Here is a 19,786-nt window from a genome sequence, read left to right on the forward strand (position 1 = left end):
GTGTGGTTTAACTTGTCTTTTTTTTTCCCTCCCTAGTGACCTTCTGCCTCCCAATTACAGTGAAGCTCAGCTGACTGAATGGTTTTCTTCTCTCAAATCCCTGAATAAAAACATTGGTGAGTGAGCCATGTGGGGCTCTCCAGAACTCTGTTCAGGTAGTAGATTTGTAGTGCTTATCAGTCATCTATTTGAGGGTCTGTTATAAACTCAGGCATGGATGGCAGGTCAGTTCTCGGAGAGGAAGACAGGGTGTGAAGGGAAGAGTAAACTCTAAGGGTTCACACTGGACCTCCAAGACCTTCCCTGACAGAGCCTCCTTCGCCCTGCATGCCAGCGATGCACTGTGACCCTGGTGATGACCTGGCTCAGAGGCCAGGTCTGGGCATGTGAGGTTAGAGCCCATGACCCGGCTGACAGGAAGATGTGGGTTTGACATCCAGCTCTGCGCTGTCCCAACTCTATGACCTTAAGGAGTAGTGGTCTCTCACGGCCTCATATTCATTTCCCCCAAAATAAGGATCTCAAGAGGACATTTAGAGATCCCCACCTTGTGGAGTTGGTGTAAGAATTACGTGCAATCCAGTGAACTTCAGTTGTAGTTCACACAAGAACTGCTTACTAATGAATGGTAATGAAAAAATTGCCTTAACAAAGGTCCTTAAACTGGTCCATGGGCTACTGTCCTATCTGTTAGTAAATAATAAATTTCATTGCAACACAGCTATGCCCATTTGTTCACCTGTAGTCTCTGACTGCTTCTACTCTACAATAGCAGAAATGAGGGGGCCTCCCTGGTGGCGCAGTGGGTTGAGCACCACGCTATGAAGCTGTCCGCAGCCTCTGCAGCGTGAGTTCGATCCCCCAGCCAGCTGTGGAGATATCTGCATGGCGCGGCAGACCTCTCCTGTCTCACCCGCTGCTCCCCTCAGCAGTGTTTTTGGTTCTTTTGCCTGTTCTGCTCCCTGCTCTGTCTCTGGTGAATCCTCTCACCCTCCCGGGCCTCTGGCCTGTACCCCAGTTCTTCTATAAATAAATAAATCTTAAAAAAAAATAGCAGAAATGGGTAGAGGAAACAGAAACTTATGGCTTGCACAGCTGGAAATATTTTCTATCTAGCCCTTTATAGGAAAAGTTTACCAAGCCTTACTCTTGAAGATGTATACTATTTCCATCTTCTTTGAGGCCTGATGAGGCCAGTGGTGTCATTGTCCCTGTGATAGAAAAGGACTCAGAGGCACAGAGAAGTAAAATATCCTGTGCATAGCGCACAGCAAATGAAGTCTCACAGCTAGATTTGATCTGGGTATTTCAGTCAGTAGAACCCACCATTGCTCCCAGGGCTCTCGGCTTTATCATTTCAAAGTTATTGCAATTATATTATAATACTGAAAGGAAGAGCCCAGAGAACCTAAATAATAACAATGACAGCCATTCAGCAGGCTCCTCCCTGGGACAGGCATGTTGCTGGCCCTGAGAACCCACAGGCTGGATAATTCCTTGGGTGCTTTCAGTCCTGCACAGAAGCCATAGAGCAAGGAGTAGACAGGTCACCAGCTACGTGAGCATGTATTTGGGGATGTAAAAGGCTTTGCCAAGGAAGTGATCATGCATGAGACCCACAAGGCAAGTAAGAGTTAACTAATCCTAGGGGACAGGGACCTTCCCAAGGAGGAAGATTAGCATCACATGTGGGGAAGCTGAGAGGCAAGACAGAGCAGGGGCCATGGGGCCAAGGAGGAAGTGGCAGAGGTTGGAAGATGCCAAGGGGCCAGACTGTGCTGGCCATGTGGATAAGCTGGTGTGGACAAGCTGATTTATCCTGAGGGCAGTGAGAACCAGCGAAGTTTCTAAAGTGGGAATGACGAGGTTGAGGGAGTGAGTGGATCAGAGGGGCACAGGAGTGGAAGCACAGTGATCCCAAGGTGGCCGGGGAGGGTCCATCACAGTGATTTCACAGTAAGGGTAAGGATGTGTTGGCCTAGGAAGCAGCCCTGGGGATGGGAGAAACCAGCTTTAAAGTGTCTCCATTTCACAAGAAAGGATGAAATGCAGCTATTTTCAACAAAATGGAAGGTATTTGAAAAAATTAGATGCAGCAAAATAAGTCATAATGATAAAAACAAATATTGGATGTTCGTTTAATAGACAATTCAACAACGTAAAATAAAACACTTTCAAAAACTCCTGGGCATCAACCAACATCTTGAGGTCTCTGAGGTTAAGTGGGGGAGGGGAAGGGACTAGGAGACACAGCAGATGGTGGGGATGGGGCATTCGTCTCCTAACCAATCCTACTGAGACACTTTGCTGGGGAGAAACTGCCTCCCTACCCCGGCAAAGGGAAACTCCCCTTTCTGATTCCTCCTTCCACCCTCTCCTTTCTGGAAGAGCAACTGACTCGTTCTGTTCTCCCACGCAGACGACTACCACATGAGCTGCATGATGCAGATCCACTTGCTGTACGAGGACACCTGGCAGGAATGCCTGGCCCAGGTGCAGAAGAGCAAGGTGGGTGCCTAATATCCCCTCTGGGCCTGCTCCTGCCCCCTCCAGCCTGGATCTCTCTTTTCCTCCCTCACACACCAGACCCTTGTTGACCTCTGGGTACATTGAAGCTGTTCCCTCTGCCTGGAGCCTTCCTCCCCAGCAACTCCTACCCAACCCTCCGGTTGTAGTATGAGCTACTCCATATACATGAGCTCCTCCAGATACATCTCTTATCCCACCAATCAGAAACCTCACAAAGCTCTTCAGTAGCAATTCCCGATTTTCTGGGGTACAAAGAACTATATTGTCAAATGCCCTATCCTTGTCTTCCTGGTAAACCAGTGTAAATAAAAAGCCCCCAAAGCCTAATCATTTTGGAGATGTTCTCGGCCCCACCTGTCCTGTGTCTGGAAGTGAGGTGAGCAGAAGGCACAGGGAGTTGCATGGTATGTTTGGGTCCTGCCGCCTGTAGGCTGTGCCACATGTTGCCCTGGAATTTGACGGGTCCTGCAGAAAGCTGGCCGGCGGCCCCATCTGTTGATGACAAGACTGAGTTCATAAAAGGCCCAGGAGCTGCCCGAGCCCACAGGGCTCGTTTGCCCTGAAGCCTTTGGGACAACCTTGTGCATCTCAGTCAGATCCTCGGGGCATCAGGCCTCAGAAGGGAAGCCTGGAGAGAGTGTGGATGAAGGGAAACCGTGTGCCCTCTGAGGGCACCGCCCCTGGTGCCCACCCCTCTCTGCTGCCTGCTGCCAGGACCCCCTCCAGAGCCTGAGGGTCCTTCTGTGCCCATTCCCACTTTCCTTTGTCGGGCACATGCAGGGGATGAGTGCCAAACTAGCCACATACCCCAAGAGCACATTAAGTCTGGCAGAGGACCCTGGTATTCTTGTTCCGCAGCATTGGGATTCTACAGCCAGAGGTAAAAATGTTAAGTTGGGGGAGTTTGGTTTATTTTAGGTTTTGTGCATAAGCCAAGCTTTAATTACCCAGAAAGCCTGGTTATCAGGTGGCATAATTCAAAGTGACAGGAAATGGGAGCCTCTCTGACTCACAGCAAGACCGGACCATGTGGAATGGTGCTTTATGCCCACAGGGTCTGCAGTAGGATGGTTCTGAGTTCAGATCCAGCCCCATCCCTTGGCAGTGCGTGGGCTCCAGCAAGTTCCCTTGCTTCTCCAAGATTTGGTTTCCTCGTCTGTCACGTGGGGCTGATGAGAACACCTCTGGGTCATTCAGTGAGCCCACACGCGAGCCCCATAAAGACAGACCATTTCTGCTACTGTGAGGGTTTCCCCTGAGCTTTTCAAGAACAAATGGGAGGCAGCTCTCAGGGGGCAGGACCAGGCCCCTGAAGTGAAGCCCCCTGGAAACCTGAGTCAGGCTCTTCCTTGTCCCTCTCCAGAAGCAGCTGCTGGACTGGAAAGCCTTCACGGAGGAGGAGGCAGAGAGCCTGGTGAACCCATCCTTCTTCCAGATGGTGGGGGAGCTCCAGAGCAAGGTGGAAGAGGAGCTGGAGTGCTTGGATGTGCGTAGCTGGGGAGTGGGGTGGGGTCACAGGAGTGTTGGCTGTCAGAAGAGTAAGGGTTGGGGGCTGCCACCTCTCCTGTCACAAGTGAGTCCACCGGTGCTGCACAGGGCTCCACATATACAGTCTTGGGCAGTGAGTGCTTCCCAAACCCTGCTGAGTCTGAGCACTGAAAGGCCACCCAGAGCATTAAGTACCCCCCACCCCTGCAAAGAGGACATTTTCTGTAAAGGGTCAGAGAGTAAACATTTTAGGGGATGCTCCTCAGTTTTTTGTAACAGTTTCATTGCTCATACGCAGTCCTCAGCAATGTTGAAACAAATGGGTGCTGAACTGAAATTTGAATTTTATGTCATTTTCACACTAAATAGCTTCTTTTGATTTTTTCAGTCATTTAATAATGTCAAATCTGTGCTTGAGGGCCACACACAAAAAAGGCAGAGGACCAAATGTAGCCCACAAGCCACATTTGTAGACCCCTGACCCAGAAGAGAGCATAGGACACACATATTTTTAAAAGATGGGAGAGATGAAAATTTGAAAACAGACTAAGGTTTGACTCAGATGCAGAGAGTGCAGGAAGAAAAGATGCCCCAGGCCAAGGTCCACCTGAGTGCCAGGCTGGCATCTGGAGCAGATCCTTTTCTCTTCTTGGCACCACTCTTCATCTTCTTCCCATCAGTGACTTCAGTGAACATGAGCAGGTCTGGAATAGGACTTCAGGGTTGGCCAGTCTAGGGGCATGGCCCTAGCAGACTAGAAATGCTGTCCCAGGGGAGGGATGCCCATGAACCAAGGTGTGGCCTAGAGATGGCCTTAACGATGGTGCTCGGACGACCATGGCCTGCTCAGAGAGATGCGGGTCTTCCAGTGGCTGTCAAGGGACCCTCATGAGTGGGGCCCTCCTCCCCATTCTGGGCCAGCTGGCACTCAAGACTTCTTCTCTGGGTTCTTCCTTTCAGAAATCCTTTGAGGCCCTGGCAAAGCGAACAGAGTGGCAGAGCCTAGACCTCTTCAGCTACTTCCAGGAGGCCGTGCAGCTGTGGGAGGCGCATCAGAGTGACCTGTCTGTGCAGGAGGTGGAGCTTGAGAAGAGGACGGAGCACCAGCAGCAGAAATGCAGCCTGGAGGACAAGGTGTGCCCCCCGGCCCCAGTCATCTCTGCAGCAGATGAAGAGAGGGCTGTACCCAGATTGTCGGTTGCCCGATGATCTTTCTCAGGGTCCATGAACTCAGGATTTAGGTGTTAAAACCTAGGTGCAAATGTAAAACCTAAAGCTATAAAACCTGAAGAGTTGGGGAATTTAAGGCTCACCTTGGTCATAGGACCAGATGGGAGTAGAAATCTGCCTGAATCAGGTCTGGGTTTATGATGGGTTCCTGGATCCAAATGTGTCTATAAGAGGGCATGTGTGGGAAACAGACAGTTGGAGGGTGGGAGGCATATGAAGCATACCCTTTGCCCCCAGGACATGAGACCAGCCCCTCACCACCTGCCTTCACACCATAGTGGGTGGAAGAGACATACTCAGTATCTGATTTCCAGTGTGACAGGGAGGAGCAGATGCCATGGGGATCTGGGCAGGGACCTGCCCAGATGACATGGGTGTGAGAAATATGTCCCTGAGGAGTCTAGCTAAGCTGGGTCTCTAGGGATATAAAGAGTAGGCAGAGAAGAACATTCTAGGCAGAGAGTAGAACCCAGAGTCCCAGAGCTGTGGTGCCTGGACGTGCCTAGGCACCCGGACCTCACCCCCAGGGCCAGGATCTCTGTGTGTCACCTATATTCTGAGCTCTGGAAACTCACGCCTGCCTCTCCCTGTTTTGCGGTTGGCCACCAGGCCGAGGAGGCCCAGCTTGACCAGCTTGTAGACCAACTGCGGCAGCAAAGCCTTGAGGAAATGCTGAAGATTCACCTGGAAAGGGCCAAAGATTTTCTAAAGACTATGAGGAGCAGGTAGGCTGACCAGACCCTGAAAGACAGAGAAGCTGGCCTGGAACCCATATTCAGGGTCAGAGGCAGCCTGCTTAGGAGCCCATAGGCCTTCCCTGCAGGCTCAAGAATAAAATATTGCTTCCAACTTTGCAGAGTGTTGTGGTCCTTGGCAGCTCTGCTCTCAACTAAGAGAGATGATTCCAGGGAGAACTTTGGTCTGGAAAGTTAATGGAGGGAAGCTTCAAGGCCATGTAGTTTAAAGGCCAAGAGTATATCAGAGAAAAAAATGTCCTTCATTCCTGCCCAACAATACCCTTTCATGGACATATACATTTATATATAGTATATAAATATATTTTATATAGTATATGTATGGTTATTTACATAAAGATTGGATCATACTATGCAAATAGTTTTATAATGACAGATACTGTTCCATTTTTAAATGACCATATGGAATTCATTAGTGTGGATTTTTCTTTTTTCTTTTTTTGCTCTAGATTGCATTTATTTTTTTTAAATAATAAATTTTATTTTTATATTCCCCATACAATTGCAACCCCCCCATTTTGACCCCAATCCCTCCCCTCCCGCCGCCCACCCCCCAAAAAGTGTCTCTGGTTCATAGTTTTTTGTTGATTTTGATTTTCACTTTCTTATAGTTATTCTTTTTCCTGGTCCCTTATTTAAGTTTTCTAGATTCCTGCTACGAGTGAGACCATCCGGTATTTTTCTTTTTCTTTTTGGCTTATTTCGCTGAGCATGATCCCTTCCAGCGCCATCCATGTTGCTGCAAATTGCATGTGTTTATCTTTTTTGAATGCTGAGTAATATTCCAGGGTGTGTATGTACCACATCTTCTTGATCCAGTCATCTATTTTGGGGCATTTGGGTTGTTTCCAAAGCTTAGCTATTGTAAACAGTGCTGCTATAAACATAGGGGTGCGGGTGTTCTTTGGAATTGATGTTTCTGTTTCCTTTGGGTAAATACCTAGGAGTGGAATTGCTGGATCCTGTGGAAGCTCTATGTTTAGTAGGTCCAGAAATCTCCACACAGCTCTCCATAGTGGTTGGACCACTTTGCACTCCCACCAGCAGTGCAGGAGAGTTCCTTTTTCTCCAGTGTGGATTTTTCTTAACCATCCCTCAATGGAAGCACTTTTTTAGGTTGGTTCTAATATTTCAATATTAAAAATAGTTCTCTGGAACTATCTTATATCTTTGTGCCTTTTTAATAAAAAAATTGATAAGGGCCAATCACAGAAATGAAATTGCGCTGCCAGTTCACTGTAGTACTTAGATTCATTTATCTGGAGGCAAATAAGTAACTCTTGAGCTTTGGTCTTCTCATCTGAAAGAGAGGGGCCATAGGGCAGTGAAGGGTTTGATGGGATAATGAGGGCAAAGTTCAAGGACAGAGAGAGGAGAGTAGACAAGAAATGGGAACTCTTGTTACAACAACCAGAGAACTCGCTCATGTGCATTTACCAAACTTTCTACGAAGAGTGTGCATTCCCTGTGTAAAGAGAACAATAGCAAAGCAAACCAAGACCTGTTACTGTGAAAGGAAGCCTAAACAGCAGGCCTGTGCAGAGTGAAATGTCAGATTCCAGCCCATTTCGAGGGTCAGGACAAGACCCCGATTTTTTTCTTTCGTACATTATTCATTTTTGTACAGCACTTGATCTCTCCCCTGAGGTGTTGTCCCCATAACTCTCCCGCCACCACAGCACCCATGAGCCATCACCATAGTCCCTTGTGCTTTCCTTCCCTGTTTTGACCCTTTTCCTTCCTCTCCCCTGCTAGATGCCTCAGATCTCTGATCAGCTTGCAAATTTTGTCCTTTGATCTTTTTTTTTTCTCCTGATTTAATTTGCTTAGCATAACCCCTTCCAGCTCCATCCATGTTGCTGCAAATGGCATGAGTTTATCTTTTTGATTGCTGAATAGTGTTCCATCCCACCACATCTTCTTGATCCATTCACCTGTTTTGAGGCATTTAGGTTGTTTCCATATCTTAGCTATTGTAAATAGTGCTGCAATAAACATAGGAGTGCAGGTTTCCTTTTGAATTAAGTGTTTTTGTGTCCTTTGGGTAAATTCCTAGGAGTGTAATTGCTGAGTCATATGAGGTAGATCCATTTTTAGTGTTCTGAGAAACCTGCGCACAGCTTTCCAAAGTGGCTGGACTGGTCTGCATTCTCACCAGGGTGTAAGAAGGTTCCTTTTTCTCCACATCCTCCCCCGTATTTGTTGTTGCCAGTTTTTTTTTTTTTTTTTATTATGCCCATTCTCTTGGCTGGGGTATCCCACACAGCTGAACTCCCTTTAGACAGTGACCTTATTCCCCTCCCTCCCAGGCACGAGAGATCTCATGCCCTCCTGACAAAGGAAGTCACGGAGTACCCCATGATCATCCTGAAGGCGCTCAACTCCTACAGCTCCTCCCTCAGCAGACACTTCCATGTTCGTGAAATCTTTGAACAGGTGGGACAGGGGTAGTGAAAGCCCAGCCACTCACCAAGAAGCAAAGGGAAGAGTATGACTGCTTGTCCTGATTTGCCTCAATTTTGAATGCTGCCCTAAGCCCTTTTGGAGTTAGAGTTCAGGTCAGGGCATGAAGGAGGTAGATGCTGAAAACATTTCTAAATGGGACACTGACTACCCCCTCTGCTACTCAGGGACCCCTCACAAATTCTGCCAAGCACAATCCATAGGCTGCTAAAACAGGGTGCCATGTGCCTCAGAAGTCCCTGCTTCAACAATGGTAGCCCAGATCCCCATCTCATTTCCTTCACCCCTCACCTCCTCTCTCTCAGTGTACCTGCATGTTGGTTGCTGTCAGCTACAGGAGCTCAGAACATGCTCTAGAAGATGTTTTCTGGAGGGCAGGCACGGCTTCCTGACTTTTATCCAACATCAAGTGCCCTTAGCACAGGGGCTCACCCACAATTGAGACTGATGACATCTCCCCGGGCAGAGGCGGGAAGCCTGAAATGGCCTGGTCTGATGCTTGCAGAGTTCGGCTCTTTCCCACACAGCAAGCTGGAGTCCTGCATGGCCAGAGCTGAAAATGCTGTGGTTGACAGTGAACCTGGCTGAGGGTCTCCAATATGGGGGTGCCCAACTCCTGGGAGAATCCCTTCCCTCACCAGGGATTCCCATTCTGATTGCATCTTCACTCAGTGTTCCATGTTTTTCCCTTGCAGAACCTGGATGGGGAAGTCATTTTCAAAACCAGGGAACCAGGTAACACTTTCACAACTCAGTTCTGCTTGTTCCTGACTTCACTCTTGTGTTTGTTGCTGCATAGTGGTCTATGTCTGTATACTTGACTAGGCTGGGGAGGCAAATCCAGGCTATATTTGTAACCTATTTCTTCTTCTATTTGGGGGGCTGGTGATCAACAGAAGCACATGAAAAGCATTCCCAGGAGATAATGAGAAAACAGAGGAGAAAAAGGTGGTCAAAAGCAGAAGAGAGAAAAATAAAAATAACCGTAACAAGAGGAACAAGCTCTTCAAGTTCAGCAGAAGAAATAGGAAAAGATCAAGAAGCTGAGTCCTCCATAGCTGAAGAGATAGAATTGAACCAGCAGGAAGTCTTCATCCTGGGCGACGAGATAGATGATTTCCTAGAGAATGATATGCAGGGATCTGAAGAAATGCAAGCTGAAAAAGGAAGTTCCTTCGAACCATCTCTGAGCCAGGAAAATGTGATGGATCCAGAAAAGGAGGAGGTGGAGGAGATGAAGGAGAAGGTGAAAGAGGAAAATGAGAAGGAACAGGAAGAAAAGGAAGCGGTGAAGAGCAAAGAGGAGGAAGGAGAGGAGATGGGAGACCATGAGAGTTTATTTACGGACAAGGTAGGCTGGCAAGATTCAGTTTTGAATGTGAGGAAACTTTGCTGTGTTCACTCTGAAGACCTTTAATACAAGCCAGTAGTGTGGGCTTCACTGGAGTATATAAAAAGAATTAAAAAGGTGTGCACCCTGGTTGTTTTTCTTAACAGGGATTCAATTCTTTTTTTTTTTCAAGATTTATTTATTTATGCACATAAAAACTGGGATACAGGCCAGATGTGCAGGGCGTGAGAGGATTCACCAGAGACATAGTGGGGAGCAGAACAGGCAGACGGACTGAAAATACTGCTGAGGGGAGCAGCGGGCGCGACCATGTGTGTTTCTCCCATGTCTGCCGCACCATGTGGGTATCTTCCTGTCCAGCTGGGAATCGAACCCAAGCTGCAGAGGCTGCAGACAGTTTCACAGCTGTGCTCAACCCGCTGTGCCACCGGGGAGGTCCAACAGGGCTTCAATTCTTATCTCACAGCAATGTTTTGTTGTTGTTTTTTTTTAATTACCCTTCTTCTCTACACATCCAGTCCTATGACCTCTTCCAAAGTCACCCCTCAACTATATGACTTTGCTCATGTTTCCCTGGTCTTCTCTCTTTGTCAGTTCCTCTTTATTGTGTAGATCAACTTAGTCTCTCCATTCCTTCTCTCTTCCCATTCTTTGATTTTATAACAAAAAAGACCCATATCTAAGCCAACAGACAGAGCTCTTCTTAGAGGGTAGGGAAGTGACTCATAAATCTTATCCTCACAACACCCTCAATCTCACAAAACCAAAACAGTAACTTGAATTCCATAATGATGACATTGAAAGACACTTTTTTCCTTTATTGCTGTGGGAGAATTGGCATATGAGACTTCTTTCTGAGCAGGATCTCAAACTCAAATGTCCACAGACATGTAATAGAAAAGAGGGGTGGAGACCAAAAACGAATGCCAAATGATGAAGACCATTGTCTTAGTACATTCAGGCTGCTCAAACAGGTTGCCACAGACTGGGTGGTGGCTGTAAATAGCAGAACTTTATTCCTCACAATCCTGGCAGCTGGGATGTCCAAGGACAAAGAGATTTGGTATCTGGTAAGGACCCACTTCCTGGTTCATAGATGACCATCATCTTGCTGTGTCCTCACATGGCAGAAGGGAAAAGGGAGATCTCTGGGACGCTAACCCCATTCACGAGGACTCTGCCTTCATGACCTAATCACCTTCCAAAGGCCCTACCTCCAAGTACCCAGACATTGAGGATATGAACTTAGGGGCAATACCAGCGTTCAGTCTTTGGCAACTGTGTACTTATTACTCAGCTCCAGCCAATAATGCCATGTGGGAATGTGACTCAAACTAGCCAGATTCTCTGAGTTTTTAAGAGAAATCAAATTTCTATTTGGAATTTCCCAAGAGTTATGGGCAAGATTCAGCCCCCAGGTTTATAACCTCTGGTGCCTAAAACCCTGTGGTTTAGATCCCCAGGTCTGTTTGATGGTGTCAATTCTAAAGTCTTATTTTCTGCTTAGGGTGTAGCTGAGGAAGAGAGTGAAGAAGAGCTCTCCCAGGAGTTTATGGAGTCCTTTACAACCTCCAGTGGGAACACTTATTTTGTATTCCTGCCCCTGGAACAAGAAGAGGAGAATTGCAAGAAATCCCATTCCAGTCTTTTTGCTGTTCTCATCAACAACATGCCCAGCGCCAAGTTCCTAGAACAAGTGATCATTCCATCCAAACTCGTTTTAGAAATTAAGAAACAGTGAGTAGAAATCCCTTTATTCATATTCTCTCATGCCAAGTTTTATTAACAAGCTGAAATGTTAAAACAAAAAGTTGCATTAATTTCAGCTGGAAAAAGAAAATGTGTAGGTAACTGAGGGTAGAGGCCACACACACACACACACACACACACACACACACACACCCCAGAATGTCCAGGAATTCCTTGTAGGCACAGATATCCTCTGTAAGAGTGACCCCTTCTGCCTGTTTTAGGATGCCATGCTGGCATGGACCTTGTACATTAGATACAGCATAGCTTCTTTCCATCCAGACGAGATACAGCCAAAAAATACTACCAAAGAGTTTTCAAAAAGGGTTTTTAACATCCACCACAGTGTTCTGCTTGCTGCACAGCCCCACCAGCACTGGCATTCACAGTGTTTCTGTTAGCCATCCTCGTGGACATGTGCTCATGGGTCCATCATGGTTTGAATTTGGGCTTTCCTGATGAGTAATGGTGCTGTGCCACTCTTCAAATACTTGTTGGCATTTGGTTAACTTTCTGTAAAATGCCTAGTCAAATCTTCTGTCTTTTTTTCTCCCTGCTAGTCTGTCTTTTCCCTTGCTAACATGAAGGATTCAGTTAGTTTCGTATCCTATGTGGGTTTTTTTCCCAGATCAATATTTGGAAAGTGTTTACTCCCCTTCTGCTCTTCCCTTCTTACTCTCTTGGTGTAGTCTGATAAAGAGAAGCTCTTCATTTTTATAACGTCCAGCTTATAATTTTTGTCTTTATGGTCAGTTTGATTTGTGTCTTATCTAAGAAATCTTCACCTGCTCCAATGTCATGAGAATATTATTCTCTTATTTACTACATATGCTATTGTTTTAAACTTCTATATTTAGATTTAAAATCTACCTGGTATTGACTTGTATTACTATGTGAAGTAGTAACTTGGAAAACCAAGTGACCTCAGGCCATTTGACAAGACTCTCCATCCCCCACTGCACTTTCTTTACATCTCTGTATTTCTATTACCTTGCTTATTTGCTATAGCTTTCTATTATGCACTAATACTGACTGGTAAAAATCTTGCAATGTTGGTCTTCTCCAAGGTTGTCTTGATGGTGTCTTTAAAGGGCCTTTGATGCAGTCCTTTACATTTCTATATAAATTTGAAATCAGTTTTTTTTAAAGATTTTATTTATTTATGCATACAAGAGCTAGGGTACAGGCCAGAGGTGGGGGTGGTGAGAGGATTCACCAGAGACAAAGTGGGGAGCAGAACAGGTGGATTGACTGAAATACACTGCTGAGGGGAGCAGCAAGCAAGACAGGAGAGGTCTGCTGCACCATGTGTGTTGCTCCCTGGCTGGCCAGGAATCGAACTCGTGCTGCAGAGGCTGCGGACAGCTTCATAGGTGGCGTCTTAACTTCTTGTGCCACCAGGGAGGCCCTGAAATCAGTTTTTATAAGAAAACATTTGCTGATCTTTTTTATGTTATTGTATTGAATCTATAGAGAAATCTGGGGAGAACCAACATCTTAACAATGCATACCCAAAATATCATCATCGATTTTTAAAAGGAAGTAAGGTAAACTGGGAAAAATATTTGCAACTCACACCACAATCAAAAGATTTTATGTTCTCAATATATAAAAAGTTCCTAGAGATTGATAAGAAAAAAAAGCAACTAAATAGTGGAGAAGAGGGCAAAAGATATTACTGGATAGTATACAGAAAAAGAACGTAAATAGTCTTAAACACTTGAATATAAGCTCAGCCTCAGTGACAGCATGACAAAATTGTCTAATTCAAATGTTTGACGATGCACTCTGAGGCGATGGGGAAATTCATTGTTGGTGGGAGTTCAGCTGATCTTGTGATTGAATCAAGTCGACCTTATCTACCAGAACCACAGATGCAGTTTAGCCTTTGACTTAACAATTACAGTTTAGAGTATTTATTGCATAGAACTTCTTCCACAGTTGACATGTGTTCAAGATTAACCACCGCAGATAGTTTATTTGGTAATAACAAACAGTGAGCAACCACCCAGTGTCTTCCAGCAGGAGTGTGGTTCAATGCAAGTCGGTATACCCAGACAAAGAAATATCATGTCCTTGAAAATAAAAGAAGGAGTAGAGAAGGGGGAGCACTTATGACATCAGTGTGGGAGGGTCTATCTCTGGCACTGTTGCTGGCAGGGCTGACCCGACCCTCACTGGTCTTTCCCTCAGACTTAGAGCTGGTTTTTTTGAGCACCTAGAGAAGTGGTTTGACCAGCGTTCCCTTCACACCCGGGTCATCGTGTCCACCAAGATAAACCAGCTGGAGTCAGAACTGGAGCTGTATCTGCACCTGCACCAGCCAAGAGCCCAAAACATTGAAAAGGACATCCACAACGTCAGGGCAGGTACAGGGCCTGGCTGGGGAGGCTGCCCTGCCACCCTCCTTGGTGTCTGTGCCACTGCAGCTCCCTGCTCACCAGCTGCCCTCCTCGGCACCAAACAATATTTAGCATGTCATCACACCATGTGAGACATATGGAAGGGCTCGCACCTCCTGGGTTGGAGAGAAGGTAGTACTCAGAATCCTCAGCCAAGATTTTTTTTAGATTTTTTGCATTTTAAAAGAGGGCATTAGATGCTGAAATGAAGAATGTGTCCTGTTTTAACTATGTGGATCCTAGGTATACCTTCCTAATACACACCTGCATGGATGCTTTAGAGGCAAGTCTGACTCGGTGGGTCACCTGACCCCTCTGACTCCTTCCTTGCCTGCAGAAGGGGATGTTGCTGGTGGTAATTAACTCTCCTGGAAATGGTGCAGTGAGGAATCATGACCACCAAGTACAAACCACAGCCTCCAAAAATACCAATAAGTAATTTCAGCTTATAATTTAGAATGTTTAAAAAGAGGTGCCATTTCTCTCTCTTAGGCAGAAGACTCCATCAATGGGGAGGGGGACACACTCTCAGTTGGAGCCTTCAATGACCCCTGTAAGGTTTTCATTCATGTCATACTTCAAACTCCATTCTAGAACTGAAGCCCTTATACAAAGCCTCCACACGATTCCACCTACCTCCCATTGCCTGGAGCAGTGAGGAGTTGTGGGATCAAGCAACCTGGCCGGTGGCCTTGGGGACCTGCTTGACTGTTGTTCTCATCTATGTGCATTAAGTATAAATGTGAATGAAGATCTCTGAAGGCTGCTTCCTTCCCCTTTCCCGGCTCCCTGGCCCAATGCACAGTGTGAAAATCGAGGCCAGAGAAGCAAGTCCCAGAGTCATGCCATTTGTTTTGGGCAGAACCGGAACCATGGTGCCTTCACCACTCTAGGCAGTAGGGAGGTCAGATGGGGTGACCTGGGATTCTAGTTAGCACCAGAGAACTCCTATGTGAGAACTCCTGAAGGCCAAATCCTGGTTCCTTTCACTCCGCCTTAGAAGTCGCTTAGAACTGAGGTTCATTGGAAACAAGCTGGTGCTAGTACAAAGGAACAAACTCACACTGCCCAGATTTGTGCTGGTTGCTTTCTCCCAGGCCCTCTCACTGACATCCCCACCTCCCCAACACCCTTCACCTGCCCCACCTGCTCCCTGTTGCTTTCCTGGGGCTCCCCATCTCCCAGGCTTTGTTCTTCTGTAGGCACAGTGTCTGCACCAGCAGGAACCCCCTGCGCACAGCCAGGCAGTGCCTCTTCTCCAGTTAGATGCCCTGGGGTGGTCTCGGGTTGGCCTCTCTGAGATCTGCGCCCATTCCCAGGCCAAGCCCTGGTGAGGGCAGCAGTGGCAAGATATGGGACCTTGACCTAAGTGCCCTCTGCTCTGAGGCTGTCCAGGAAAGGCATAGCCAGAGGTGACTTGGGATCCCAGCACCCCCGTGTCCTTTTTTAGCCGAACTCTTGCTTCACCAAGAGCGGCTGGACAGCCACTGTGCTGGGGTGGTTGAGACACTGAAGAAGGAGAAGATGATGTTTCACCAGTTCCAAGAAGAGCAAAACATGAGGAGCAAAAACTTCCGCCGCAAGATTTATGACATGGAACACATCTTCTTGAATGCCACCAAGAGCCAGAGGTGAGAACCCTGGGAGCCTTCCTCTTGGCCTCATGGCTCTAGAATCCCAGCTCCTGGTGGACAAGGGGGTCAAGGTTTCCAGGCCCCACAGCAACCTCCACTTTGCAGTGAACTTCTCTCTAAGAGTAAGCATTCCACTGTGTGAAACATTGGGCGGGGGGCTGAGTGTTGGCAGGGGTGAGAACAACCTGACAGAAAAGGTACACTTGGTCAGACTGCAGGGCTGAAGATGACACGTCCCAGAATGTCCACAATGGGAAATACCACTGCCCTCGGGGGAAACCAGAAGAATTTCCTGCAGGAGGGTCTCTGGCATAGGATGGAGGAAGGTGTGAACAGGTGGAATTATCCCCCCAGAGAAGGAGGTTCTGCCCAGCTCAAGGTAGAGATGTGCTCAGGGCAGAGCCAGGGTTTCAGAGAGAACATTCAGTATTTGAGATGGAAGCTGTTACCCAGGAAAGGCCTCAGCCAGATAACAGGTGAGGGTCCTCTTAGCCACGTGCACAGCAGTCAGGTGCATAAGAGGCAGCTGGGGCAGGGAGTGCAGTGGGGTATAAAGACAAAACTTATAGGGCACTCTTGCTGGAGAGCAGCCTGACACAGGAGCCAGGCTGCTGGGTGTGGAGGCTCGTGCTGGAAGGAAGATGAAGACCCACAGGACCTGGGGATTCTCTTACCAGTTTGGTGGCAGGAGGCAGAGAGAAGAAAGGGGTGCCCTCTGTACACTCAGTACACTGAGTGTTCCACACTGGATCCTGCACACTGTTATAAACTTCCTTCCAATGCCTCTGCCACCCAGAAAAGGGGCCGTAGTTCTGGGGGCCCACAGCTGGGTGCAGTGTGTGGAGCAGCCTCCCAGGCTGCCCTCCATGCCCTGGATAGCGCTGTGACCTCTGTGTCCCCCAGGCTGGCCACCTGTTATCACCTGTCCCTCCCATGTCCCCAGGCTGACCACTCTCAGCATCACGCTGCACCGGGAGCTGCTTAGCTATGTCGACGTCATCCAGGTGTCCCTGCGCAGCTTCCGGCAGTACCTGGAGGAGAGCCTGGGCAAGCTCCGCTACTCCAACATTGATTTCATCAAGCAGTGCAGGTGGGAGCCAGCGTCCAGGAACTATTGAGAGCCAGTCTTGTTTCCCTCCTAATTTTTTGTGACAAAAATATCCATATTGTAAAATTGTCCATATTGGCCATTTTAGGTGTCCAGTCCGTTCACAGCGCTGTGCTACCATCCCCACCATTCACTTCCAGAACTTTGTCATCTTCCCTAGTGGAAGCTTTGATCACGCAAAACACTAACTCCCACTCTCCTTTTCCCCCACCCCTGCAACCACCATTCTCCTTTCTGTCCCTATGGATTGGGCTACTCTCGGGAGCTCACATAAAGGGAATCACACAATATCTGTCCTTTTGTGTGTCTGGACTGTCTCGCTGAGCACAGTGTCTCTGATGCTTACCCACGTTGTAGCATGGGTCAGAATTCCACTCCTCCTTAAGGCTGAAGATAATGCCATTGTGTGAATCAGCCACATTTGTCATCCCACTGGTCCCTTGATATACTTGGGCAGTTTCCTTGCTTCTGTCCTTGAACTACCTGCATTCATGTTACCATCATCTAAAAGCCTTGTCAACGCCATCACGCCGTTTGGGATGGATGAAAAAGTTTCCTGTCTCATCAGTGGCTTTTATTTCTTCCAAATTACCTTCAGATTGTTTTCAGAGGGAGGCAACTTTTCTTCCGAAGAAATTGCTTCACTGTGTCGTCGACTAGAGAAAGAAACTTCCCGGATAGAGTTTGTGGAAAATGTAATCATGATCAACATGGAGAAGATGGAGAATGAGTACCTGGATCAGGTGGGTGAGCCCTGCCCTGACCTCCAGGCAGGCTTCCAGGTTATAAGTTGGTTACCTTAGCTATCACAGGATAGGTATTTCCAAGCACTAATGGAGCCTGAAGCTCTCTGCTTAAATAGTCCTAAAGTTCCAAATTAAGCCCCCTCCCTCACCTTTTAATCTTTCTTTATAGGCCAATGATGTCATCAACAAGTTTGAAAGTAAATTCCATAATCTGTCTGTGGACCTTATTTTCATAGAGAAAATCCAGCGGTTGCTGACAAATCTGCAAGTGAAAATCAAGTGTGAGGTGGGACTGATTCACTCTCCATCTGGTGGATGTTTGTCACATGCAGTTGCAAACAAGGCAGTGTCCCTGGTGCTGGGGGTACTCGTGTGTCTCTTTCCTGTGGGACATGCACTCCAGCAGAAAGACAGAGGTTAAATCATTGAGTCATTATGCACCAATCTTCCGGTAAACTAACTTATTTTGATTAGCTCTATTGGTCCTCCCAAGAACTGCATGAAGCAAGTGCTATTTTTTTTTTTAACTAAAAGCATTTCTTAGAGCTTTTAATATATGGATTTTATTGTGATCACTTGTGAGGCGCTATACCATGCATTGTTTTCCAAAATTATTTGATAACCAGATCCTGTATTTTAGAAATTAACCAGTGTCCTTAAAAACATTTTTTTGGAAATGTTATACTAGAGGATATTCTCTCACTTCTCACTCCCAGTACCAAGGTCATTGGGTAAAAATAGATCAAAGAGAATTACAGCAAGCTTGAACCTTAAGAAATCAAGGTCCTGTTGCCTCAAGCTGGAGGGGCTGATGCCAGATGCCAAAACTGCAGACTGAAGGATCTAGATCTGAATTCAGTTCTGCTGGATAGATTTTTTTCTTTCATTTTCTTTTTACCTATGGGGGTTAAAGGCAAGGCCCATCTTTATCACATTTTAGCGATAAAGAAACAGGCAGAAAGTAATTCCATGGCTTAGGCAGTTATTTAAATGGCGGAGTCAGCATGTGACCCCAGGTATGACTGATGCCAGAAATCATGTCCTTAAACACGAACAGCTCACCCAGGCAACAAGAGGAGAAGAGGGCCAAGTGAAGTGTGTGGAGGGTGCAGGGGGAAGGATTTAGGCTAGACTTGCAATGTGATGCTCTCAAAGATGTGATGGAGAAGTAGGAATCACCCAGGCAGGTCAGTGGGGAGCAGTATCCTAGAGAGATCTGAGGAAAGTCCTGGGAGGCTGGAGTCAAAGGAGAAAGAGCTTGCGCACACACATGCACACAAACACAAACACAAACCAGGGAGCAATGAAGCGAAAGAGGTAGCTGGGCCAGTCAGCAGGGCCTTCTGTGTTGGGCTCTTCATGCTGAAATGATGGTCAGGGTGGTGAGGACCAGGAAGGGGTGTATGTGAGGGGAGCCTTCTGCCTGCTGGGTGCAGAAAGGTGAGGAGGTGTTAGGAGTGAGGCAGGCTGCTGAGACTAAGGCAGAGAGAACAGTGTCCTGGACAAGATGCCAGCAGGGACAAGTTCCATTTCCACGGTCGAGTGGTAGTAGGGTGGTGATTTTAATGAAGTATGAAATATATAAATACATATACAAATAGAGTACCAATAACATCATATAATATAGATATATAATATAAAGTTACATTGATAACATTTATATAAGATACATAATTATGTATGTTAATATATCACTATATTTATAATATATAATATACAAAAATAAAGTAATATATGCTTCTAATATATAATTTTGTGGCTTTATATATCAATTATAGCTCAATAAATAAGAAAACACTTTTTTCTATCTATGAAAATATGGGATAATATATGTGTATAAAACATATATATATTTATGCACACAATTATAGCCTCTTGCCATTTATTCAATTTTTTAAAGTTCTATAAGCTCTAGAGTTTCACAAACACCATTTTGATGGCTTCTTTTTCCTGGATGTTGCTGTTTTTACTTAACTGTTCCTTTTTTGGAGGAACCTTTAGTGGCTTTGCCTATGACCACACAGTGCTGTGGTGAACACACTCCTCCAGGTTAAGTCTGGGTGGCCACTCCCAGGGCTAGAGTGACTGGCTGGGGCCAAGAAGGTCAGCAGGTTATTGCTTTCCACGAGGCTTATACACACACGTTCTCTCAGCAGTAGAACTTGAAGGTGTCCTCCTAACTTCTCACTAGCATCATAGGTTGCCAATTTTATTTTTAGAACTAATCTATTTGATGGCTAAAAAAACTTTTTATTTTACCCTGATCTAGTTTCTGATAAGATTGCACATATTTGTGCTGATTTCATTTTTTCCAGTGCTAATCCGTCTCTC

General features: G+C 46.5%; 1 protein-coding gene across 1 annotated transcript in view; it reads left to right on the plus strand.

The window, feature by feature from the left end:
• Window positions 1–19,786, plus strand: part of CCDC180 (coiled-coil domain containing 180) — a gene marked incomplete at both ends in the record, with an annotated part of 49,576 nt that overhangs the window by 10,788 nt on the left and 19,002 nt on the right. Inside the window, 15 exons of the mRNA XM_084237795.1 lie at window positions 37–116; window positions 2,420–2,508; window positions 3,893–4,015; window positions 4,978–5,151; window positions 5,857–5,972; window positions 8,312–8,438; window positions 9,161–9,200; window positions 9,362–9,413; window positions 9,477–9,861; window positions 11,324–11,553; window positions 13,759–13,934; window positions 15,418–15,598; window positions 16,545–16,691; window positions 17,308–17,452; window positions 17,625–17,741. Coding sequence (XP_084093921.1) covers window positions 37–116; window positions 2,420–2,508; window positions 3,893–4,015; window positions 4,978–5,151; window positions 5,857–5,972; window positions 8,312–8,438; window positions 9,161–9,200; window positions 9,362–9,413; window positions 9,477–9,861; window positions 11,324–11,553; window positions 13,759–13,934; window positions 15,418–15,598; window positions 16,545–16,691; window positions 17,308–17,452; window positions 17,625–17,741 — 2,182 coding nt within the window. The remainder of the gene's footprint in view (window positions 1–36; window positions 117–2,419; window positions 2,509–3,892; window positions 4,016–4,977; window positions 5,152–5,856; window positions 5,973–8,311; window positions 8,439–9,160; window positions 9,201–9,361; window positions 9,414–9,476; window positions 9,862–11,323; window positions 11,554–13,758; window positions 13,935–15,417; window positions 15,599–16,544; window positions 16,692–17,307; window positions 17,453–17,624; window positions 17,742–19,786) is intronic.

Source organism: Talpa europaea (assembly GCF_964194135.1).
Source record: "Talpa europaea genome assembly, chromosome: 7".
Classification (NCBI taxonomy): domain Eukaryota; kingdom Metazoa; phylum Chordata; class Mammalia; order Eulipotyphla; family Talpidae; genus Talpa; species Talpa europaea.